This window comes from Clarias gariepinus, chromosome 16, assembly GCF_024256425.1.
Source record: "Clarias gariepinus isolate MV-2021 ecotype Netherlands chromosome 16, CGAR_prim_01v2, whole genome shotgun sequence".
Classification (NCBI taxonomy): Eukaryota; Metazoa; Chordata; class Actinopteri; order Siluriformes; family Clariidae; genus Clarias; species Clarias gariepinus.
In genome coordinates, this window is record NC_071115.1 from 16,215,292 (window position 1) to 16,241,411 (window position 26,120).

The following is a 26,120-nucleotide window of genomic DNA, read 5'->3' on the forward strand; positions in this document are numbered from 1 at the left end:
GGTGTCTCACCACTAATATTTTTTTATTGTATATGTATTTTTTGTTACCTAGCTTTGATAACAATTTGCCTGAAAATGAACCTATGCTTTCTGCACTCTGTTCTATAGAAGTACTCTAAGAACTTTTTTTCTAAGAACAAAATTTATATGTTTTAGTAACAATTTTATTGTAAGTGAATGAGAAAGTCTATTAGGTGACATACTGTGTTATTTTTTTTTTCATTTATAAACAACATTCACAGCCTAAATATATGTCAAAGCCTTTAAATTGACCAGTTTATTTGTAAGCAGTGTCGTTACTTTTTAAAGTAACTAATTACATTACAAAATTACTGTCTTCAAAAAGTAATCAGTTACATTACAGTGTTACTTTCTGATAAAAGTAACTAGTTCGAGTACTTTTCCATTGCAGAAACTAAAAACTCCTTTGTGATTCTTCATGTATGTTGTTTTAGTCAAGACCTTTATAATTATTCTACCGTCATCAATCAGCAAAGTTTGGCCCATAATCTCTATATAGTAGTAATAACTACTAATACCCCTATCTCACCTACGTAAGTACGGTTCATCATGATTCACCACGAGTTTAGTCAAACCGCATAGATGAGATAGGGGTATAACAGCGGGAATAACAGAGGGGGGCGTTATCGGGAGCGGCGCTTGTAGGACGACTTTCACACACTCACACACACACACACACACACACACACACTAATCAATTTGGACTGACTGACGTCTGGCTTACAAATTACATAAATTGTCTGAATAATGAATTACATTTTTGAAAATATAACTAAATAACTGAGTACTTAAATGTCGGACCTAACACATTAGATTTCTTGTTACATCAAAAAAGTAATCCAAGTACTCTAACGCGTTACTTGTTACACTGTTTGTAAGTATCATTAACTAGAATCCGCTGCTTAAATATAACTCCTAGCTGCATTAGCCCACCTTGTATAACACATCTGGACAAGGTGAAACCATACTCACAAACTTACAAAGATGGTATCAATTATAAGACCAGTGGGACAATAATATTTATGTATACTTTAATTCTTAAACCACAAAATATGTAGATTTTTAATATTAGAAAGTAAAAAATAAATTTACATTTATATATAAACATTTAAAGTCTGCATGACTCCATATCTTATTAACAGCACAAAGTTATAGACAAAACAGAAATCCCACAATACAATGGCAAATCTTTTTTTTTTTTGGCATTTCACATTTAAGCATTGGGCAGACGCTCCTATCCAGAGCGACTACAAAGGAGAAGTCCTTTGTAGTTTCCATCATTGGATAGATCCTTACACTGGGTTACTAGGCAAAGTTTTGCTTTGTTTGTTTTGAGGGAGGGATTAACTGAAACAAACAGATATGTCTTAAGTCATTGTTTAAAGATTGCCAGATACTTCCACATTTCACACCCAATATAAAATTACAAAACATAATACTACACATTAACTGTAGAACATTTCAGTTCTTGAAAGAGACCATGCAAACAGGAAGTGCAATAAATCAATAAAAAGAAAAACTGAGGAATAATAAAAAAAAAAAGGTCCTTGCAATCAAATATTTACCATATCACATTGTATCAATATAAATGCCTTATTTTTTTTTTTTCATTTTACTGTTTAGGAGGTCAGATACACTTATAAATGTATAACGTTGTTGTTAATTTACCTTAAATTTTCTCTTTCAAACAACCTAAAATTACTAATTTAATTTTGCAGCTTAAACCTTTTATTTTGCAGATCTTACGTTTAAACATATGTTTGTTTGTTTAAAATCGAATAAATTAATGGTAAAAAAACAAGCATAAAAATTAAAATTTTTAACTGATAAATTTCTGGTAAGTAATTCTGTATTTGAACTGTTGACTGTTAACTTTTACTACAATATTGATGTTTCAATATTATCCGGAACACTGGCTGAAAAAACCTTGCTTAACTAGCATTGCAGGCCGATCCTAACAATTATACAGTAACAACGGAAAATAAATAAAAATATAAATATACTATTACGTGGTAACAAGTAGTGGCAAAGTGATCAGTACTGTGTGTTAGCATCTCCATCGGCTCAGATCTTTGTGGAGTTCTCCCTGTGTTCTGTGTTCTCAGGGTTCTTCCTGTGCTTGGTGGGTCTCCTCCCATAGTCTAAAGACATGCAGATTACAGACAGGCTGATTGGTGTTTCTGAATTGTGTTGAGTGTGTGTATGTGTGTGTGTGTGTGTGTGTGTGTGTGTGTGCTTGTTGTGCTGTGATGGACTGCCACCCCGTCCAGGGTGTATGCCACCTAGTGCCGAGGGTTTTACTGGGATAGTCTCTGGACTTCCAATGACCCTGTACAGGATAAACGGTTATGCTCGTTCAGATTGACAATATTTAGTCTGAATCATTACCGTAGTTATTTTAAGTTGGGGGGGGGGGGGGTCTTTTCATTGTACAAAGTTTAGGTTTTTTGGTTGTCCTTTGAATTTATCAATGCGTTCTAAATCTTTGGCTAAGCTGTGGAGTTTGTCCAAGTGTTGGTTAACATTCTCTTCCATCCACTCCTCCACAGTATCCGGGAAGAAGATAGTACTCATTTCCCTCCTGAACTTCTCCATAAAGCCATTCCACTCTTCCGCCACTCTAAAAAGAACAAACATGGGAGAAATGCGCTTGTCAACAAACTTTATAATTAAAATAACTTCTACACTGGTTTTAATGTCACAATATTTTAAATGAAGAAGTTAGATAAAAGGTGGCAAGCTTAATAAAAGTAAGAATCACAAAAGCTATATAAGATATGTTAGCTATATTAGATATATGCATTCTAAAATGGGGTTAGCATTACACTATTCATTCATCTCAAATCGATGCTGGCTTTGTTACGCCCAAAGGAAACCAGATTAAAACATAAAAGGAGCAGCTGAAAAAAAAAAAATGCAAATGACATAATTGTAGAAATATGTTTAAAATGAACAATTCTAGAAATAATTGTTATAAATCCGTTCCTCCAGTCATTTTTTTAATCATTTTATGTTCTGTAGAAAACCCATCAAGCCCCACCGTATCTTTATTTTTACTTTTCTTCTCACCTTCTTCCTTTTGTATCAATAATGATTTCTTCTTTGACTGTCCATTTATTATTATTATTATTATTATTATTATTATTATTATTATGCTTTTCTTCTTTTTCTGTAGTTTTCATCACTACAGTGGTGTCACTTTATATTATAAAGTATATATATTTGAGTTTTTTAACCTATATATTCCTGTTATTATTTTATCACTTGATTCTTATACATTCGATTTTTTTCCACGGCTCCGGCATGACTGATGCATTTTACATATAATATTGTGTGTGTTTTGTTGTATTCTATGTTAATCAAGTTCATCAGCCCTTGAGTGTTCTTATGGATATAAATAACGATACATTGCTTTATCGATGATTTAACTTAATGCAAATACTGTCATTTTCTCTTTGCTGTGTGTAAACCAATGTCTGTATTTTTAGAATCTCACTCCAGTCTCACGATTCTAAAAAGTTGGCAGCTATAGTATTATGAACTATGCGACTGGTACTGATACCATGCACTCTCAGAAATTAGTATTAGAATGAAGTTTATCATTACATCAGTATATTATTTAGCTAATTAGTCATCCAAAGGTACTGTATGTAACCAAAATAGACACTTTTAAGCAAATATTAAAGATTCTAAAGTCGAACAAACTTACTTGATTATCGTACCCTTCAAAGATTTAACATGCCGTGGATTGGCAAAGTTGTACTTCCTCTGGTAACGACTGAATGATCCTCTCAGGAGACTGTGCAAGGAAATAAACAGTGGTTTGATGGAAGGTTATATCAGTACAAATTGATTGGTGTTTGATAAAGTATATAACCACAATGGTTAATTTATTAAACGGATAAGCCTTGTTTAACTTAACATGCTATAAATTGTTAATGTTTTACGAAGGACCTTACCGATCGTCAATTATTTTTTCGGTGGATTTCTGAAGTTCATTGTGGATTCTTTGCACCATGTAATATATTTCAGAACCTGCAAATGTCCCAGTGTCTTTACTGGAAGACATGAAGAGACGCATCACAAGCAGGTACAATTAGTATTGTGTCCTATTTATAATATTGTTCCTTCTACGTATGTGTTCATTCATATCAAATAAAATAAAAAATTGGTGTTGTTTGTCATTGTTGTTTTTACCAGCTGTTAGCTTCTATGTCAATTTTACAGCCTAAAATGTTTTCTGCCTCAGTTTTGGCTGTTTCATTAAATGAACCTGTGTAAAAACATAGACAATTAGGATAAATAAATTGGGGTTGTCTAATGGTACAGTACTTTTTCATTATTCCACTTCAGGTCTTATTTTGCTTCCGAGTACTCACCATACTTTAGAGCTTCTAGACAGACAGCCAGAGAAGGGATGGCCACAGGAAGCAGTTCACATAGCACCGTGAAATGCTCGTATCTAAAACATTTACAAGGAATATGCTTGGTAATGGTCGTTTATAGTTCATAGGTCATTTATGTTAAAGGCAATATATGGATTAATTACAGAAAGAATAATATTTTGGAAAACTTTTAAATGTTACTACCATAATAACATGCTGTGTTTACATTTATTACTAGCCATAAGTTATTTTAGAATATTAAGTCTTTCTGAAAGACTGTTAATAAGGAAAGAAAATTGTTGTGCAACGTACACATTACTATAAAGAGTCATCCTGCTATAGAAAATTATCCAGTCACATCTGACTAATCAGATTTGAGAATTTACAACCACTGGGGTGTAAAGCCTATTCATCAACAAAATATACAAAGTAGTCTATACACAGGGAAAGTAGGCGGTAAACAGTGAATTGTAACACTCTCTCACTCACTCATCTTCTATCACGCTTTATTCTGTATTCAGGGTCACGGGGGGCCTGGAGCCTATCCATAAGGCAGGGTATACCCTGGACAGGGTGCACATCCATATCACAGGTCACACACACATACAGACACACACTCACACACTACAGGCAATTTAGGAACGCCATTTAGCCTAATCTGCATATCTTTGGACTGTGGGAGGAAACCAGAGAGCCGGAGGAAACCCACCAAGCACGGGGAGAACATGCAAACTCCCTGCACGCAGAGATGAGAATCGAACCCGGGCCCTTGAGGTGCAAGGCGACAGTGCTGACCACTACAATACTGTGAATTGTACTACTACACCTGCCTGAATTGTAACAATTGGCCAAAATATAAAATTATGGTTTTGATGATCATTAATATACTGTTTTAATATACAAACCTTTGCCAGCCTGTTAAAGCAATGCCGTCTACATTAACAGAGGGATATTTAGACAGGGTGTCAATGAACCTAAGCCAGACTAGGTGATTCTGTAAATGGTGGTTGATTGGTGTCCATCTCTGGTCAATGCCTGAAGCTCCTTTAAATGCACTTGCAAACCACACATTTTGAAATCCAGCCTTTTGGTAGTTAGATAGTACTTCTCCTAAAAAAAAGTTTTTTTTTTCTGTCATACATCTGAAGCCTTTGTTAAAAATATCTCAACATATCTACATTAATTTAAAGGTCTTACCCATAAAGGACAAATCCATGTTCGAATCATATTTCCATATCATAGGCGATGCAAGATTTTGCATCCCGGATTCTAGAAAATAAAAAGATCTATATTATTTTACTTAAAAAATTATAGCAAACTAAATACTTGAGAATGAGGTATGGTAAGCTGTAAATTCTTTAAGTATAGTATTTGAGTTACTGTTTAAGTTTCTATATTAGTATAAGGTCTATTAAAAAAAATATTTAAGATTATTGTAATTAAATTAGCTGTGCTATAATGTTGGGAATCTTTGAATGGCATACCCTTGATTAAGTTGGCATCAAGCTTTCTGAGCATGTCTTCCCAAAATATTGGCTTTATTCCAGGCTTCTGTTCAGCCAGGAAGTGGCAGACCTTTGTCACATGGCTGAGGAAGAGTGCTCCCACGCTTTTATTATTTTCCTTTAACCAGTTTTTCGAGTCCTCACTCTCGCCAAGGTTATAAACCTGCATGTTTATTGCAAATAAAGTCTCACTTTTCATTCAGCAAATATTTAATAATAAAGAGAATGCAGTTATAAAAGTTACAAAGTTCAAAGTCAAACCTCATCAGCTCCAATATGAAACCATCGTGCTTCTGGGTGCTTCTCCAGGACTTGTGTTAACATGGCTTTAACCAGACTTAAGCTTTCAGGGACCACAGGGTTCAGGCTGTTTGGATAGTTGCTTTCTTCTCTCAAGTGAAAATATTTTTCATGTTTTAGCACAAACTGCACAGGAGAAAAAGGTATATACTGTACAGGACTTTTCCAAAATTTCATTCATATCACTCTCAAAGAAATTCTGACCAATCCCAAACGCTCTTTTAGTTATCCACAGACCCCCTTAGTAATGTATATTAATGCAAATAAGGAATTTTATGTGATATTTTCATGCAGACGCACATATATTTAAATTAAGGGCAGAATTTCCGCTCAAGAATAGCATGTAAGCTGAACAAGTTTGTATGCTTAGGTTGAATTCATTAACTTTAATTAACTACATTACTGTACAAACTTAGTAAAATTTTTGTAAAATAGTAAAATATGGGTGCAACAACTAAATGAGGCATTTTTTTGAGCATGCAATGTTTTTGTTGGGTCCTATGAGATCCTAGTTTTAATGGACATCTCCAGAATATGTATTTATGTGGTTATGGTGAGCAATGCTACAAGCTATCAGAACTACATCTTTACTTACCTCCAGATGTCCAAACACCTGCACCAGGGGTATCAGCTCAAGATTGTAGAGGCTGGCCAAGATTTTAATTTCATCTATTTCCTCATGACTGTTTCAGTTAATCAGAATCAAAAAATTATTTATTTATCAAACAAAATAATTTATTCATCAAGAGGGAAAAAATTACCTAGTAAGAATGTACTGCATTTTGTAAGTCTTGTTTAACCAGATGTTAGACAAAGAATACATTAGATGAGTAGATTAAAGAAGACAAATAATTAATAGAAATAATAATTATGGTACAAAGATCAATATTTTTACACTATATAATATTTTCTTTAGTTTGAATGCCTGTGTGTGACTGAATGTTGTCTGCTGTAATGTTATAAAGACATGGTATTGCTAGATTTTGGGGTTTGAACCCCTCTTGAATATTTCCGAATGCATATTCTTGGATGGTTAACACAAAAGAAACAGATTATATGTATACTATATTGTGCAATTAGTGGGCAATTACTTATTTAATGTCAAATAACATTTTCTGATTTATGCCAAAAGAATCTAGCTATCAACATTTTTAATGTTGTGATATTGACCCTTATTCCTAATGGTTCCTATTACAGTCTGATAAAAATTCACAAATATGCCACCCATATCAATTTAATTGCACAGATCATGAAGTGATTTTTTATTTAGTATGATTCCTGGCTATACCACTGGGCTGAATGATCCTTTCCTAATCAACATACAGTGTAAGCCATTAAATCATCATTAGAGCTACATAAATGCAGAAAGCAAGCATACCTGTATGAAAAAGGTGAGCTGAGAATCCCAAGTTCCCCCTCATAGGGAAACATGTCCTCATACTCCATCAAAACCCCATCAGCACCAAGACTGGAGATAAGTGGAAAGATCTGCAATAAATAGAAACCACAGAGTGACCAGAATACTTAAATCCATAGAAATATGTACATTTTTAATTTTTTTTTTTTTTTACAAAATGCTCACCTGCTGAAAATAGCTAACTTTGGGTGGAGCACCCTTAAGGTCTAAGTGCACTATACGGAGAGGGCCTGCATGCATTTTCACTGGGGGTTTTAAAGTGCTTTTTACATTGTCCTTTGATTTTGTCTTATTCTTTTCGGTCGGTTGCCCAAGCAATTTGCTAAGTCCAGATACACTCTCTGGCAGCCAGAAACGACCTGGGGTGAGAAAGTACTTCACGTCGCTTGTGTGTTGTCCATTTTCTTTTCTTCCACTGTAAACAACATTATCAAAATAGCAAACATGGTTAAAACCAACAGTGCAAAGGTTCATGTGTTGGCAAGCACCGGTTGAGAAATACGTCTGAGAAGAGGGTTTAAAGAATACATTGCAAATCAAACAATATTTTCAGCTTTGTGTAATCCATACTGTATCACAGAGATCAGTAAGTGACTAAATCATCATTTTGCAGTTCAAAATATTACAGTATTAATGTTTGTCATTATGTTAACCTTATTTTTAACATCAGATTTATACTGTACACTCACCTGTGGAAAACAATTTTTGCTGCAGCAAGCACACCCAGGCAGACAAACACTATCTTTAAGATCCTCATAGCGATGTTACTGCAGAAATAAAACATAAACCACAATCACAATCAGTGACAATCCCACACTGGAAGGCGTGACCCAAACTGCGCCTGCCCCCAACATACTGTACAATCACTGTAGAACAACACAGCATGTTGCCTTATACAATAAATTCTTAAGACATTGTATATAGCTATTACACTTAATAAAAAGATTCATAGTAAATTTCTGCATACAAGAAATACTGAGTGATTACCAAAATTTGAAAAGCTAAACTACGGTACTACTAAAGTAAACTCCCAAATAAAAAGAAACAAAGCACTGTCGGAAGGTTTGCAAGTTCACTATTCCTCTGTGTTTTTTTTAAAAGGCCTGGTTGTCTCTTGTAATCCAAAAGAAGCTTCTTGAATAAATTTTGTCAATAAATTTTAGCGTTACTCACACATTCTGCTGTCTCGATCACATTGATTCAAAAAAGATTTTTCACACACTCCTAACCTAGAAACCTAACAGGGCAATTCTAACAATGTCAAATTATAAACCTGTTTGGCCACACACACACACACACACACACCTGCTTTTCCGAATGGCATTTCAGGCATGGAATGGTAATAACTGGTAATGTTAATGACACTCGTGACATTATGCAGTCAAGCCTCTCATTGTTCCATCACATTCAGTACAGTAATATATCAAAACATTACATAGCAATTCATTCCATTCACTTTTTTTGAAGGTGTGTATTTTAGTACAAACCTTCTTATGGATTTTCTTTTTTTAATTTTAGGACTTTATTATAGCATTAATGCAAAAACATTTCTGATTTCCAAACATTATTTAATTATTATTATTATTATTATTGACAAATGTTGTTATTTTTGCATTTAACTCTAGGTTGCTTTCTTTTTCAACCTCTGTTTGCTGATCAGTAGCTGCAGCTGCACTGTTAGTCAAATACAATTGCGAGCGTTCCGCAAAACAAGCAAAACGAGCTGGAAAAACGAGCATGCGTTCTTGTTCTGACCCCGAGCGTTACGCAATCACAACTGAGCCAATGGTCATTCTCTCCCTCACGCTGTGGAATTGTGGGCAATCGTCACCCATGCTTGGTCTCAGTGCGCGTGTGTCACTTGTATAGTCAACATATTACATATTACATATGACTATACATTGTAAAGTCAGCTGCTCTTGTTTGCACATTTGCACATGCACTTTATGTTGTCTGTTGTCTGTAAAAAAAAAGTATAGTCGTCCTCTCTGGGTCAGCTAGCTAGTCTTTGTTAATTTATGTTGTTAAAATTTTTGTTGTCAGGTCAATCTGTTTTGTCTCTGCTAGCCAGCAAACTAGGCCTCTTAATTAGCTAGTTTTAGCTCTTCTGTTAATTTATGTTGTAAATTTATGTTGCATGTAGCACCTTGGTCCTGGAGGAACGTTGTTTCGTTTCACTGTGTACTAAACTGTATATGGTTAAAGTGACAATAAAGACTACTTGAACTTGAACATATGTGTGTGCGTGTACTTTATCACTGTGACCGTGTGTGTGCGTAAAGCATCTTTTATTTTGTGTTTGTATGTGTGTGTGTGTACACACCAGTTTACCGATAGAAACTCTCACTTAACCAAGCGTGCACACACACACACACACACAATAACTTGCACACAAAAGGGAGGAGTGTGGGAGGCTGTGTAGGATGGCTTAATTATGTTAATATGAATATTTTTGGGTTGTCGGACATATCATCTTAGTTTCCACTTTTTCTTATGGGGAAATTCACTTTGATATACAAGTGTTTTGATATACAAGCACATTTCCGGAACGAATTATGCTATCGCAATCCAAGGTTCCACTGTACAATATTTATTTAAGCAGCACAATCTGAAACAGAATAAGAAACTTTATCTTGCCCTCAGGGGGGCACATTTTGTACCTTTAGTACTATACTGTATCCTTTAGCTAAGGAGCATGTAGTATAACTTTAAAGCCTTACCCTAAAACAAACTGGATCTATTTATTATTTAACTACTTATGTACTAAATTATTCATTATCAAGGCCAGTTCTATCAACATTTTCAAATGAGAGATTATCATCTCTAAGGCCCCCATTCCACTGAGCGGATTTTATTACCAACCTCTCCCAACATCTCCCGATTTAAAGTCGGGAGTTATTACACGGGGTGTTTTAATTTTTTTTTACAGTATATGAATTTTCGCACCTGGACTGTTGTAAGGATAGCTTCAATATAAAGGTAGTAAAGTACCTTGAGATTTTTATGGTATGCCTTGATGCATCTCTTCAAGTTTGTGGTATTTTTCCCAGCAATTTTGTGCCCACACTGTTTCTCCTTCAATATTACTACACATCAGTTTTTTTTCTCTGGTTGAAAATGGGCCCAAATATTGGCTCTTTAATGGGTTAAAGATGACCCGGGAAATATTGCTGCTCATGTAATAATACCCCTATCTCACTCACGCAGCAGCCGGAATCATCTAACGGATCATCGCCATTCACCGTGAGTTTTGGCGTAGTTTCCAATCTGCATCTCACCACGAGTCACCAAACCGCATAGGTGAGATACGGGTATAATGAATGGACACCGTATTGCAGTGGATTGTAACAAAAAAATTATGTTGATGAAAATAAAGACAGATGTTTTATTAGTTTACTTGTCTTTTTTCGTCAATGATATTGCATGCTGATTTCATCATTGTCGCTGTTCATTGATAACTGTGACGTCTCGTCATCGTCTGGTTTTAGTCATAGAAAAAAAAGGTTGTTAACGATTATTTTTCGTAAGTTTTTTTGTTGTTGTTGTATTTTTTGTTGCATAGCTCATATACACTTGCATGCATAGATGGCAAACCCGGGAGACTTCTAGATCTCATTAAGCTGAACAATTTTCACTATGCATGTCATGGGCTCAACTCAACATGAAGTCGGATGTTTTGGGTCATTTGCAAAAGTGGATACACATTACATACTCTATGATGTGTATGACTATGATTTGGGCCTTTAACTTTAAACTAAACAGCCATACTGGGGAAGTCATCTTCGTATATTTCACCAGACTGGTGACAGAGTGGTTTGATGAACATAAAAGTGAAGTTGAACATCTCCCATGGCCTGCACAGTCACCAGATCTAAATATTATTGAGCCACTTTGGGGTGTTTTTGAGAAGCGAGTCAGGAAATGTTTTCATTCACCAGCACCACGTACTGACCAGGTCACTATTCTGCAAGAAGAATGGCTTAAAATCCCTCGAATTGATGCTGTACTCCATACTAATTAATTATTGTTGTCTAAAACCAGGCGTTTCAGTTTTATTGTCCATCCCCTGTATATACTGTACACTATATTGCAAAAAATATTTGCTTGCCTGCCTTCTCATTCATATGAACTTGAGTAACATCCCATTTTAAATCCATAGAGTTTAATATGATGTTGGCCCACCCTTTGCAGCTCTACCAGATTCAACTCTTTTTGTCGCTTTCCACAAGGTTTAGGAGTTAAAATGGGAATTTTTGAAGCGTAATTTAGAAGTATATTTGTGAGATCAGACACTGATGTTGGACGAGAAGGCCTGGCTAACAGTCTCCGCTTTAATTCATCCCAAAGGTGTTCTAACGAGTTAATGTCAGGCCAAGTTCAAGCCAAGTTGTTCCACACCAGACTCTCTCGTACATGCCTTTATTGTCATTGCTTTGTCGATGTGCAGAACAGGAAAATTTTATAACGACCAAAATCTATTGTAATTATATGCACATCAATTTTGATTTAAGACCAACTTCAAAAAATCTTAACTGTCCCTTTATTCATTGAACACTGGGGATTTAGCTGTGTACTCCACCCACAGTTAATTTTTGCGTTCATTTATGATGCATTATCTGCTTAATTCTGAATAATACATTCTATTTGGTCACACCCTTAGTAGAAATAAAATGGTGTTCAACATTCCATACAACTCAAAGGAATAACAATTAAAAAAAAAATCCCTTCGACTGGCTGTTTTTGTCTTACTAACTTACTGTGCCTATTTCTCTCTAATCTTCATCATTCCCCTTTATTAAATTTTTTTTAATATTTTATATTGCAATACAATGTCATAAACATAGGTTGATGCCAAATTTAAATATAAAGCAGCATGCTAATTTAAGGGAGCATGTTTGCAATTTACAAAGTAACATGTCAGATGTTCAGTCTCAGAGCCATAATCAATAGCCTATAATTATAATTAAAAAAGGAATACTTACCCCATTAAAAGAAGTTTCTATCGACTCCAATGACAACAAAATGAAGGCTTTACATGATTTGCTCCTTGGGCTCTGTGTGTAGTGAAATGCAAATGCTGCAATGCAAATGCAAAAACCAAGAAGGCTACCGATTATTATGACCAGCCTCACCACCGAGTGACTCTTACTTTATGAGTAACTATGTCTTCTTTAATAAGAGGCTTTCAGGAAATCTTTTACTCAACATATGTCACCTGAGCACAAATTATTTAGGGGTGTGAGTGTGTGTGTGTGTGTGTATGTGGGGGAGAGAGAGAGAGAGAGAGAGAGAAAGAGAGAGAGAGAGAGAGAGAAACAGGACAAGCTGGTCAAACAAGATAACTTCTTTTGCAACTGACAAGTTATCGAGCTTTTTGACTAAACTGACTAAACTGACCAACGCATGAACACTCTCATATTCCCAAAATATTCACTAAAAGTCTCTTTAGGTTCTAAGGTGGTTCTACTGCAATATTACATAATTACATTTCTTTTAACATTCTTAAAACGTTAATTAACATGTTCTTGGGAACAAACATGAAAATCGTTCTTAGGACAAACCAGAAATAACATTGTGAGAACTAAACATCTCAAGCAAACAAAAAAACCCCTGATTTTTGGTTTGAATTCCTAGGTGTGCACAAGCAGGTATCACCAGTGTTGTCAAACCTATGTTATGAACAGCACATTCATGAAACTGAAAAACAACGACAGCAAAGAAATCACACATTTCATAACATTTGATGTGATGCAATCTTCAGAAAACTCACATGAATACTCAGTGATAAATGCATGAAATTCAACTTAACATTAAACACCAGCCATATGATGGTCTGAGTGTTTGCAGTGCCTCCTGGATATTGCACAATTATGATTCAGCTACAGTATGCAAAATATTATTTCCTTATATCTTGCATCTAATGAGCCAGAAATTCTTGATTTATTTTACTCTATTCTTGAGTAATAGTTCTTCAGGCTTCCTGAAAGATTTTTTTGGCTTTCATTTTTGGCCCTCATTTTCAGTTCCTGAGCAATTTCAGAGGAATAATCAAAACAAGCAAACAGCAGACTGGCAGACTAATTCAGTCTATTAGACCCTAGGCAAAGTAATCATTGTCCCAAAGCTAGAATTTGCATTCACTTACAATATGAGAACATGTCCTAGATATTATAATAGCACTGAATGTTCAGAGGAGTAAAATATAAAAGAAGACCCTATTAAAAGCACAGATAGAGCAAAGCCAACACCTCAGGTTAGATATTTTCAACAGTCCAATATAATAAATTCCAACTGGATCTGTGCTCCTTTTCCAGTTTCGGCCTCAATTAAAAAATCATCGCAAATATGCTCAACACACGCTTTTCAAACCTTAGCACTGACACCAGCAGGACCAGTACCCTTACTCGACATGATTTTACATAGCTTTACAGTACCTAATTAATTAAGAAAGAGACCTGGGGAGAGAGAGATTATCTTACTCCCCCAGGAGATGGTGTAAGATGAAGATGGCACCACAGATTGTAAAATCTTTAAAACCAGTTGTTGTTGGTCTTTTACCTGCTTCCATCGATGGGGCGTCACAGCGGACAATCCGATCCGAACACCACTTAGCACAGGGTTTACACTAAATGTGCTTCCTGATGCAACCCTCCCATTTTATCGGGGCTTGGGACCGGCACTGCATCCAATGGCTGGGTTTTAGGCATTGGGTGAGATTTGAACCTGGGCATTCCACATGGTAGGCAAGAACCTTAAACTATGGCCCTAAACCTCACTTGTGTTTTTCTGCTACAATTTACTCTCCTCAGTATAAAATTATCAGCAATAATAATCAAATTAGTAGATTGGATTTGTATGGTTGGGAATAACCACCATGAGTTCTTCAGGGACTTTAAGTCCTTGTCATATGTACTGTATAAATACAGTGTTTAGTGATATATTTTTTTTGTTGTGAAAACACAGATAAGACATCATGTTGCATTACATGCATGCTCTGCTTTACAGTGATATTTCTGCTTTCAATTCAGGCTGAATTATGTGATAATGTGATAGTCCAACTGCAGGACAAACAATTTAAACTTGTCCAATACCTTATACCTGGATTCAACATGCTATTTAATTGCCATGTGTAGGTGTGTTCGAGTAGAGAATACACAAATCTTGCAGTAATTATTGTTTTGATATTGGGTGTTACAAACAATTCCTAATATTGAATGCTTCATCATGTGATTAACCCAATTGTCTAAATTATTTATTGTAAACCAAAGTAAACCTGATTCTAAATCATATTCTATTAAAGAAAAGCATTAAAAATGAGTCTTTAAACAGTGTATAGTTAAACGCTAATTAACACATGTAGGTAAATAAGTGACATATAATTACTAGAGTATGATTTTAGTAAGACTAACAGTCCTATCAGACATATTAGACATTAGAGCTAAGTTATTAGCTCTAACTATAGTACTCTAAACTATAGTAGGAGTTTATCAAAGCGAATGAGCATACACAAAACATGACTTAAGTAACCTTTGTATGCCTTACAATATCATGTGAGTTAGAATAATAAGAAAAGTGGGTGGGGTGATTAGAATAATAAGCCCTGGTTATATACACTTTATTATGTATATATTTTTTAAGTGAATATGACGGTGCTTAGGTGTGTGTCTTGGATCAACGTATGCTTTAATTGAAGTGGTATTACAAAAATTATGTTAAGGTGTAGACAAAATTCTTTATAGTTTATTTGCACTTAAAATACCTCAACAGTTACTGGTGACATCAGCAGTGTCAATGTTAAGCAATGAATAGCATGATGTGGGAGGGGAAGAGATCACACAATTGTTGTACAATCCAATAATTATACCAGCCCTACAATCCAGGGCAGGGAGAATCATTTGTAGGGTGTGAATAGTTGGCATCTGCAATCGGCATCGATACTAGTGTGAGTAAGGTTCATTAGGAGTTCAAAAACTAGTTCAATTTGGCAGGAAGAGAAGAACTCAATGCTACAGTATGCTGCTGCCATTTAATTTGATGTTTGTTACAGTGCCACAGTGACAGTGGCTTATTATTACTACTGTAAAAGTACCGCTACGAGATTACTACTACTCACTCGCCAGATAGCATTAGATTAAACAGCATCATAACAGCTCTCCTGCGATGGAATGGCACCCCATTCAGGGTGTACCCCGCTTCGTGCCCTAAGTCTCATGGGTAGGCTCCGGGCCCCTCTGTGACCCCAAAGAGGTATAGATGATGAGTAAGTGATAACAGCTCTGCTCAACACAGAACATGTTGGACTCCTGTAGTGAGGCCTAAAGAAGCCTTATAAAGCACGATAGCTTTCTTTAAATTTGTGTAAGAAATTATTCAAATCTTCAGTTGATCTCAGGAAGCACAGCGACATCTGGTGGTTGCGGAAAAAAATTAAAGCAGCTTTTCCTGAAGCGCTGTCGTGACTCACTGACTGAATAGTTTACATCCCGGAAGTCTGTATACAGGACAGAGCAGCGCTCTATTTTTAAATAGTCTATACCATATTTCTTTCATTCTCTTTCCTTCTTTTTTTCTTAATTTGATTAAAACACTCAATATCATTCACACAATATTATAAAAATACAGCTCTTAAGCATGTTTAAAATTATGCATCGTGCATTACAGTGCCCAAACCCCAGCCACTGGATGCAGTGCCGGGTGCTGTGTCGAAGTTGGTTCCCCCATCAGGATGCGTTTTTTTTAGCCCCACCCCCGTAAAAAAGGGCACAGGGAACGCGCATTTAGGAGAAGGCTCGCCCGCGAAGGGTTATGCGCGGACCACTGAGCTTCTACGGAACGCAGTAAAGGCCAAAAAGGACAGTTAGTGTTTTTTAATCCCCTGACGAACTCTAGCCATCAGGATGTGTTTCCCTTGTTATCTTGGACATATTTAGAATGATGAACCTCGGCTGAGTCACTTGTAGGCTGTGCCGTTTTCACGGGGGTGGGGCTAAAAAAAACGCATCCTGATGGGGGAACCAACTTCGACACAGCACCGGTCCCAAGCCCGGATAAAATGGGAGGGTGGCGTCAAGAAGGGCATCCGGTGTAAAACCTGTGCCAAGTTGTAGTGCGGACTGGGCATTCCGCTGTGGCGACCCCTTGCCGGGAGCAGCCGAAAGACCAACCAACCAACGCATTACAGTACATCACATACTTACATATTACGCCTCGTGCATAACAGTACGTTACATACTTTTATACTTACGCCGGAAAGTCCCGCGTGGGGCGGGACTTTCCGGGTCACGTGTCTGATTGAGTGGGAGGAGCCTGCAGTGCGGTCTGATCTGGTCGCTGTGTCTTATTATTGTTTGGACGTCATTTACTATGGCGTCCCACTTCAGCGGAGTTTTAAAGCTAACTGATTTGGATGATTTTATTACACCGTCACAGGTAGAATTATGGCAGTGCTTGTGTTTTATTCGACTTTTAACGTGCTTCTGGCTTCAGCTAACGAGTTAGCAAAAGCTGAAAGTGAGTTAGCTTAGCACTGCAGTGAAGTTAGCTGACAGGTCACTAGGTAGCATGCGCACAGGGTGCCAACACTTATTAACTCCGTAACAGGTAGCCTGCTTTGTTCAAGAGACACGTTTATCAGTCAGTACAGTCGTCGTCTATAATGATAAATGAATAACATTCTTCAGTTTCTGGTCTGTCTTAAGCGTTTAAATTAAAATAAGGTTAGGTCCTATAATAAGGTTGTGATTATTATAAATAATAATTCATAGAATAGAATAAATTATATTATTTTGAGATGGGTTTGTAGTAACGTTAGCTTCTGGAGTTTAAACAAAAAATGTTTTGCTGTACATCATGTGTTGAGTGAATTTACATTGCATTTACTAGTAATGAAACCTAGGCCCTTGTGTTACTGTACATGTTGATGTTTTTACTGTAACCCCTTTATTAAAACCTATTTACCTTCCAAACAATTTCCCCAGGAGTGTGTGAAGCCAGTGAAAGTTGACAAGAAGCAGGGGCGATCTGTGGCCAAAATCCAAATCGAAGATGACGGCACATACTTTCAGGTTAATGAGGTTTGTGAAGTTTTTGTTATACGTTACAATTACTCACTCGTCGTCTAATCCGCTGCGGGGGGTCTGGAGCCTATCTCAGGAAACTTAGGGCAGGGGTAACCCTTGATGGGATGCCAATCCATCACAGGGAACACACACTACGGGCAATTTCTGAACACCAATTAGCTTAATCTGCATGTCTTTAGACTGTGGGAGGAAATCCACCAAGCACGTAAAGAACACGCAAACCCCATGCCCAGAGACCCGATGTGGGAATCGAACCCAGAACCTGGAATGACGAGGCAACAGTGCTAACCACTAAGCCACCATGTCGACACATTATAATTAAAGTTCCCATTATTATGTTGGTTCCTATCTCCTGATAATCACACATCATCTACCAGTTAGGAGGGGTAAAGCAAAGCAAGGCACATGACGTAAGCCTCATGAAGCATCACGGCAGCTAAAATGCTCATATTACCTATAATTATACTGCATTTAAGCAATGCACTCCTTGGGCATGCATCCCTGAAATAATTTTGCATACTCTGTAATAATGTGAATGATTTCAGTATTTGTATGCCATAGGCTTTATAACAGAGTATGCAGAATTATTTTTACGGAACAAGCAGATCAATGCACACACAGTTTTGATAAGGTTAATAACCGAACACGTAAAAGTCTGATGGAGCAATATCAGGATATCAGTCCTCTGCGTTCAATCCAAAGTTTAGGCCTCAGCTGTTTATTAAGCATCTCACTGTAGGGAGCGCTGTTGATTGTTGATTTTTTTTTCCTGATAATGTTCCAACACTGTCTATCTGGCAAAATCCCAAAATACTGTAAGCATCAGTTTTGTTTGGGTGTAAGCTTTGATACAGACCTATGTTTTGTTTCCAGGATGGGCAAATGCACAAGCTGGAGAAAGCTAAGATTACTCTGAATGACTGTCTGGCCTGTAGTGGCTGCATCACATCAGCCGAGAGCATCCTAATCACTCAGCAGAGTCATGAGGAATTATACAGAATACTCCGTCTTAATAAGGTACTGATGTATAACCTTTCTGAAAAATACTTCTAAGCACCGTCAAACAAACGTGCATTATGCCTTCTGAGATTGATTTTGTTGATGGATTAAATGAAGTTACACAAACACCGTCTGTTTGCACCGTCTTCAAATACTCTTGTTTTTGTGAGATTATCACTCTCTCTTTTGAGTTTATGAGCAGTTGATGCATTACCTTCACTTTCTCGACTGGAGTGTCGATTGGCAGGACAAAACATTATCATATCACAAACATTACATTATTTGTATGGGACATGACATTTAAACAAACACCACCACAAAGTTACATGGCATTTTGATGGTTATTAGATCATTTTAGTTAAGAAACATAGCTGTTTGAAATAAATCAGACAATAAATATTATACTGTAGTGCTTTGAATTAAAGGTAATTAAAAATCACAGTGCTCAAAAGTTAAATTGAATCAAGAGTCTACATACAGTATGATTCACAGCTCTAGTTGTTATCATATAATAATAATCATTGTCACTTATAAGTGTCCTCTGTAAATAACTATATTAAATTTTAATGACATATTTTAAATGTAACGAACTTTAGAAGACCATCCTAAAAACGATTCAAGCCATCGTATCTAGCTTAAGTGTTTTAGTATATTATATTGTAAATATATTACAGTATTGAAGTGCTTTAATGGATAATGCACTATGTATAAATGCAATTCTGGAGTTTTTGTTTTTCTGTGTATGCTGTGTGGGTCCACTGTAAATTTAGTGATGCTGGGATTCTACGAAAGTCAAAAATGATCCAACCTCTGGCCATAGAATCAATTTAAATGATATTGTAGAAAAGACATTACATACTGTAATCTTCCTTCCTTTCAGTACACTTTGTCAACAAGCTTTTGTATTCCATTATTAAAAAAATGTTTTAGGCTGAGCTATGAGCCCACTGTCTTTCCTTAGCTTGTCGGTCCAAAGTTTGTTTGGAGATGTCCAAATGCTTCTGTTTATGCTCTCCCGTGGGATGTTTCAGCACCAGGTACACCCCAGACCACAAAAAAATAATCACTGCACGCTCTTTTTCTTTTGTGCAAATCACAAATGTAGCATCTATTGTTGCTCTTCCCACAGTTACCAGTGAACTGACGAAACATGTTCACACCTGCACAGAGGTGACTGGGGAGACAGTAACCTTGAATGGAAAGTTTTAATATAATTGGAGTGTGTGTAATTTTTGACATGCATTAGTACATTATCACAACTGTCCTAAAGTAAGTGTCTCTCTGTGTAGCAGAGTAACGGGAATCAGCAGAAGCTGGTTGTTGTGTCAGTTTCACCACAGTCTCGCGCTTCACTAGCCGCACACTACTCTCTCAGCAGCAGCGAGGTGGCCAGGAGACTTACAAACTTCTTCAAAAATCTGGGTGAGTGATAAGGGCTGGGAACAGGCCAATGCTAAGAATATACAAGTCTTTATATTGAGCAAAAACATCTTTGTCCATTAAAAATAATGAGGATAGATGGATGGTAGATGGAAGAATAGAAGGTTTATACCTTTTCTTTATGCTGATATTCATATGGTTGGTTTGCTGTATTTCAGGTGTACATTACGTGTTTGACACTGCCTTCAGTCGCAACTTCAGCCTGCTAGAGAGTCAGAGAGAGTTCCTCAAGAGGTTTTCTCGGAAGGAGGAGGACAAGAAAGCCTTGCCCATGCTGGCGTCTGCTTGCCCAGGTAACCAACAGATTTCCTTTATCCTTAGACTCCTCATAAAGATGTCGCCTTATTATATTTTATATGGCATTTTTTTTGGTTAAGATTAATGTCTAACTTAAAAAGGCTAAGACCAGAGAATTTAATTAGCATTCTTTCCTCGAGAACAGGTTGGATCTGCTATGCCGAGAAGACCCATGGTGACTTCATCCTCCCCTACATTAGCACAACCCGTTCTCCACAACAGATGATGGGTTCACTGGTCAAGAGCTTCTTCGCTAATCAGCAGGTAACACAAATATAGCAGGCTGTTTGATTTAGATGTATTCTACATCTGGAATTTCTTTGTAGATCAATAAATAAAAAAAAACATCCATCCATCCAATTAGTTTATCATGAGCTAAATCTTTTTGTTGCACAGGGTGTTGAGCCACAAAATATTTACCATGTAACCGTGATGCCTTGCTATGACAAGAAACTGGAGGCGTCCAGACCTGACTTCTACTTTAAAGAGGCAGAGACCAGAGAAGTGGACTGTGTCATTACATCAGGTAAGAAATAGAGGAGGCTGTTTGTTTGTTTGTTTGTTTGTTTGTGTTTCTGTAGGTCATCTTAGGAATCTGATTCATTTCCAGGTGAAGTTCTCAAGATGTTGGAAGTGGAGGGGGTGTCTCTGAGTGAAGTAGAGCCGGCACCTTTAGATGTTATGTACGTTTCTATCTGTGTAAATAAAAGCAGTATGATTGTAATGAATAATTTAGTGCTTCAGGAAACCTGTGCAGATTAGCAGCAGGACACTTTTTTGTTGAGTGACACCCTATACCGTGTGTGGTCGTGACCATAGGTTCAGTAATGAGTGTGGTAAGGAGTTGCTGTGTCATGCTGGGAGTGGCTCAGGAGGATATCTTCACCATGTCTTCACCCATGCTGCCAAACAGCTTTTTGGAGTTGAAGTAGAGAAGCTCACATACAAGACCCTCAAGTAAGTATGAACAGTCCAAGGCACACATTAGCCGTTTAAAAGTAGTTTCTCTCAGTCAGTATTTTGCAATGGAGTGACTTGATCTCAATAGCTTGTCCTTTTACTCTTTACTTATTGTTGTTTGGTCGTCATATTTTAACTCTTCTGTCTGTCTTTCGGTGCATTGCTTTGTATCCTATGCACTTATGGAGATTTGATTTTCTGCGACAGAAACAAGGACTTCCAGGAGGTCATTCTAGAGAAAGATGGAGAAGTTCTTCTGCGCTTTGCCAGCACCTATGGCTTCAGAAATATTCAAAATCTCGTACAGAAGTTAAAGAGGGGAAAGTCACCGTACCATTTTGTAGAAGTCATGGCATGTCCTTCAGGTTAGAGGAGTCATTTTGTAAAGTGATGTCATTATGTGTCATGGAGCGGAGAGGGTGTCCGTCCACATGCCATCTGGCACATCTAGTAATAGATACCTCACACCCTATAGATATACACTAGCCATATATTCTGTGGAAGTTACTTATGGTGTCGGGTTGTTTCTGAGCATTTGGGGGTGAAGGACCTTGCTCAAGGGTTCAACAGTGGCAGTCCAGGCTCGAACTGGAGACCTCCTGATGAGCAACTTCCCACTGACCTATACCTGCCCAAATGTATCATGGGCCATTTATTATTATTTTTTTACCATAATTTTTTTTTATTATTCCTTATAACTTATTTTTATTCTTAATAATACATTTTTTAGACAGTCTACCATCATTAAAATTGAGTAGCACAATATTGCCAAGTTAGCCCTGATTGGTTGCCTATGTGTGTGTATATATATTTACAAACAGCTGATCAAGGATCATTAAATCAGCAAGCTTCTTACTGTATATATGAGGGGTGTTCAAGTGAAACCGGGACTTTTGTTATTCCATGAAGGCGTAAAACCGATTGACATTTACAGAAGACTTCACAGCACAGCAGAGTGATGAGACTCTTAGCCACAATAAAATATTCAAATTTACATTCACATTGCAGTCGTTCCCATGAGTAGAAAGCCTGATACTTGAAAAAATGGCCGGATAACTTGCCATGATTCTGAGCAATCCAAAGTCCTGGTTTGACTTGAACACCTGAAACAACTGTACTTAAATTTATTATTTATCTACTGTAATATACAAAAGCAAAACTTCAGTTATTGTGTTGATTTGTTATAGTCAGCATGATGTGTGTGTGTTCGCAGGGTGTTTGAATGGAGGAGGTCAGCTAAAGCCTGTAGCAGATCAGTCCAACAAGGAGCTGCTGCAGCAGGTGGAGGAAGCGTACTGCGCGGAGCAGTCATCCGCCCCTGAGGAGAATCGGCGTGTTGCTGAACTTTACCACACATGGCTAAATAGTGTGAGTGAGGAAAAAGCACGAGAGCTCCTACACACACAGTATCATGCGGTGGAGAAAAGCACCAATGGACTCACCATCAAGTGGTAAACATCTGAAAGCCTGCTGTGATGCGAAATGACGCGTGGAACATAATCAATGACCTGCCGGTTCAGGCCAAGTGTTAGGAGCAGTGAAGTCATACTGACAATCCTGAGTACTTTCCCGTATTAAAAAGTACGATCAGTACTACTAACATGTAGTTAGTTCAGCAGATAACTAATTATCTTATTTTCTGCAGCTTTGTACTAGGTATCAAGGATGAGTGGTTTAGTATTTCATGACACCATCAAGAAGTACAGAAATGAGAGTGATGCTCTTTTAAACCTTGCATTTTTAAATGAATAAAAAATGAATCAATAAATAAAATCACAAACTTTGGTTGTATAGCATTTGTCTGTGAAACCTTTACTCTGTAGTTGTCTTGTTGTGCTTCCTGAATTTTTTATTCATGTTGTAAGATCCCTGTCAATATAATGCAATATATTTGTCAGTAAAAATTCCTGACAGACGGCTGTCCTTGTAAACCTGCAGCTCACCGCATGAAAGAAAACTGTTATTTGATATTGCCAAGAATTGTGAAACTGATTTTTTTTCTTTCCTTCTCCCAGTATGAAAGATTTTCCTAAAATATTTTCCCACATACCACTGCTCAGCTGATCTGTACATCACACAAGGACACTAATCAGCATCATACTCAACACACAATGAGAGGCCACTTGCAGTTTCTCTGGTCTTGCGTTTAATGATTAAATATTTCATTTGTGAAGAGTGTTCAAGTTAAACCAGGACTTTTGATTGCTTTAAAAGAATAAAGAGCTATGAGTGTATAAATGTCCTTTATTTCTTAAAACAATTTCCTGCTAATATATACTAATGCACTTCACTAGTGCTTGGATACCATCAGGGTAGAAAGTTTTCTCAGCTCAAAGCTACCTTGCCCAGGATCAACATTCGTGGACATACAGGCTTCTTTAAAATGTTTGCACCATTCATATGCATGTAAAAGAGTTCAATCACTGGACTGTGCTTGAAGTCTTCTGTAAAACGCCCATCAGTTTTAAACCTTCATGTCTTGGACTGACTTGAATGCAACCACAAGGGGGGCGCAATCCAGTGTCTTCTTGTGCCAGTCCCAAGTCTGGATAAATGCAGAGGGTTGTGTCAGGAAGGGCATCCGATGTAAAACATTTGCCAAATCAATGATGCGAATCAAGAATATAATTCCCATACCGGATCGGTCGTGGCCCGAGTTAACAACGACCGCCACTGGTGCTGTTGACCTACAGGGTGCTGGTGGAAATTGGGCTACTGTTGGTCGAAGAAGGAGAGGAGGAAGGCGTGTTCGTAAGCAGAGAGAAGAGGAAAGGCAAGAGTTTAGGAGTGATAGTAGGGACTTTGAATGTTGGGACCATGACAGGGAAGGGAAGAGAGTTAGTTGATATGATGCAGAGAAGAAAGGTGGATATACTGTGTGTCCAGGAGACCAGGTGGAAAGGTAGCAAGGCTAGAAGCTTAGGATCAGGGTTCAAATTGTTTTACCATGGTGTGAATAGGAAAAGAAATGGAGTAGAAGTTATCCTAAAAGAGGAGTTTGTAAGGAATGTTCTAGAGGTGAAGAGAGTATCAGATAGGGTGATGAGTCTGAAGCTGGAAATTGAAGGGATAATGTTCAATGTTGTTAGTGGTTATGCCCCACAGGTAGGATGTGAGTTAGAAGAGAAGGAGAAATTCTGGAGTGAGTTAGATGAAGTGATGCAGAGCATCCCCAGAGGTGAAAGAGTGGTGATTGGTGCAGACTTCAATGGACATGTTGGGGAAGGGAACAGAGGTGATGAAAATGTGATGGGCAGGTTTGGTCTTCAGGACAGGAATGTAGAAGGACAGATGGTGGTGGACTTTGCAAAGAGGATGGAAATGGCAGTGGTAAATACTTTCTTCCAGAAGAGGCAGGAACATAGGGTGACATATAAGAGTGGAGGCAGAAGCACTCAGGTCGACTACATCTTGTGTCGACGTTGTAACCTGAAAGAGATCAGTGACTGCAAAGTGTTGGTAGGGGAGAGTGTAGCCAGACAACACAGAATGGTGGTGTGTAAAATAACCCTGGTGGTGAGGAAGGCGAGGAGGACAAAGGCAGAGCAGAGGACAAAGTGGTGGAAGCTGAGAAAGGAAGAATGTTGTGAAGTCTTTAGGGAGGAGATGAGACAGGCTATGGGTGGTCAGGAGGTGCTTTCAGTTGACTGGACAACTACAGCCAATGTGATCAGGGAGACAGGTAGAAGGGTACTTGGTGTATCATCAGATAAGGGGAAAGTGGACAAGGAGACTTGGTGGTGGAATGAGGAAGTCCAGGAGCGTATACAGGGAAAGAGGCTAGCTAAGAAGAAGTGGGACACTGAGAGGACTGAAGAGAGTAGACAGGAGTACAGGGAGATGCAGAGTAAGGTGAAGGTAGAGGTGGCAAAGGCCAAACAAAGAGCATATGAGGACTTGTATGCTAGGCTAGACAGTAAGGAGGGAGAGGGGGATCTGTACAGGTTGGCAATGGAACAGGAAATAGCAAATATTGGTAGAAGTGAGGTGAGAAGGGCGTTGAAGAGGATGAAGAGTGGAAAGGCTGTTGGTCCTGATGACATACCTGTGGAGGTATGGAAGTGCTTAGGAGAGGTGGCAGTAGAGTTTCTGACAAGTTTGTTTAACAAGATCTTGGAGAGTGAGAGGATTCCAGAGGAATGGAGGAGAAGTGTATTGATGCCAATTTTTAAGAACAAGGGAGATGTGCAAAGCTGTGGCAATTATAGAGGTATAAAGCTAATGAGTCAGACAATGAACCTGTGAGAAAGAGTAGTGGAAGCTAGGCTAGTCAGAGAGGCCAGATTGAGGTGGTTTGGGCATGTTCAGAGGAGAGATTGTGAATATATCAGTAGAAGGATGCTAAGGTTGGAACTGCCAGGCAGGAGGTCTAGAGGAAGACCAAAGAGGAGATTTATGGATGCAGTGAGAGAGGACGTGAAGTTAGTTGGTGTGAGAGAAGAGGAGGCAGAGGATAGGGTTAGATGGAGGCAGATGATTCGCTGTGGCGACCCCTGAAAGGAAACAGCCGAAAGATAAAGAAGAAAGAAGAAGAAGAAAGTCTTGGACTGACTTGCATGACCCTACAATTATTTTCTCATGTGAAAAATAATTGTAGATAGAAGACTCAAATTACTCCGTGTTTGCACAATTTGTTAAAAAAATAGGTAAGTATACAAATTTTTCTTAGTGTATTTATTTAGGAAATAGACATTAATGAATAAGTTCCTCAAAAAAA

The 26,120-nt window shown here is 37.6% G+C and overlaps 2 protein-coding genes across 3 annotated transcripts; one reads left to right on the forward strand and one right to left on the reverse strand.

The window, feature by feature from the left end:
• Positions 1–1,038: 1,038 nt before the first annotated feature.
• zgc:113333 (beta-N-acetylhexosaminidase) lies at positions 1,039–12,843 on the reverse strand. Its single transcript, XM_053514070.1, has 14 exons — positions 12,611–12,843; positions 8,318–8,395; positions 7,794–8,043; positions 7,590–7,699; positions 6,807–6,894; positions 6,173–6,337; positions 5,891–6,074; positions 5,604–5,675; positions 5,312–5,516; positions 4,401–4,483; positions 4,219–4,294; positions 3,981–4,079; positions 3,731–3,820; positions 1,039–2,641 (listed from the first exon to the last, which is right to left on the reverse strand). Exons 1-14 carry the CDS (start codon positions 12,613–12,615, stop codon positions 2,446–2,448), a joined length of 1,701 nt encoding a protein of 566 aa, XP_053370045.1. The 5' UTR covers positions 12,616–12,843; the 3' UTR covers positions 1,039–2,445.
• Positions 12,844–16,928: 4,085 nt separating this feature from the next.
• Positions 16,929–23,184, forward strand: narfl (nuclear prelamin A recognition factor-like). 2 transcript variants are annotated; one of them, XM_053514046.1, is made up of 11 exons: positions 16,929–17,057; positions 17,606–17,701; positions 18,581–18,724; positions 19,996–20,128; positions 20,305–20,439; positions 20,589–20,707; positions 20,840–20,969; positions 21,054–21,126; positions 21,263–21,400; positions 21,611–21,768; positions 22,617–23,184. In XM_053514046.1, the coding sequence occupies exons 1-11, from the start codon at positions 16,992–16,994 to the stop codon at positions 22,856–22,858; spliced, it is 1,434 nt and encodes a 477-aa protein (XP_053370021.1). In that variant the 5' UTR covers positions 16,929–16,991; the 3' UTR covers positions 22,859–23,184. The 2 variants fall into 2 exon arrangements, with proteins under 2 accessions (XP_053370021.1, XP_053370022.1); XM_053514047.1 differs by having other exon boundaries at positions 19,999–20,128.
• The last annotated feature ends 2,936 nt before the right edge of the window (positions 23,185–26,120 follow it).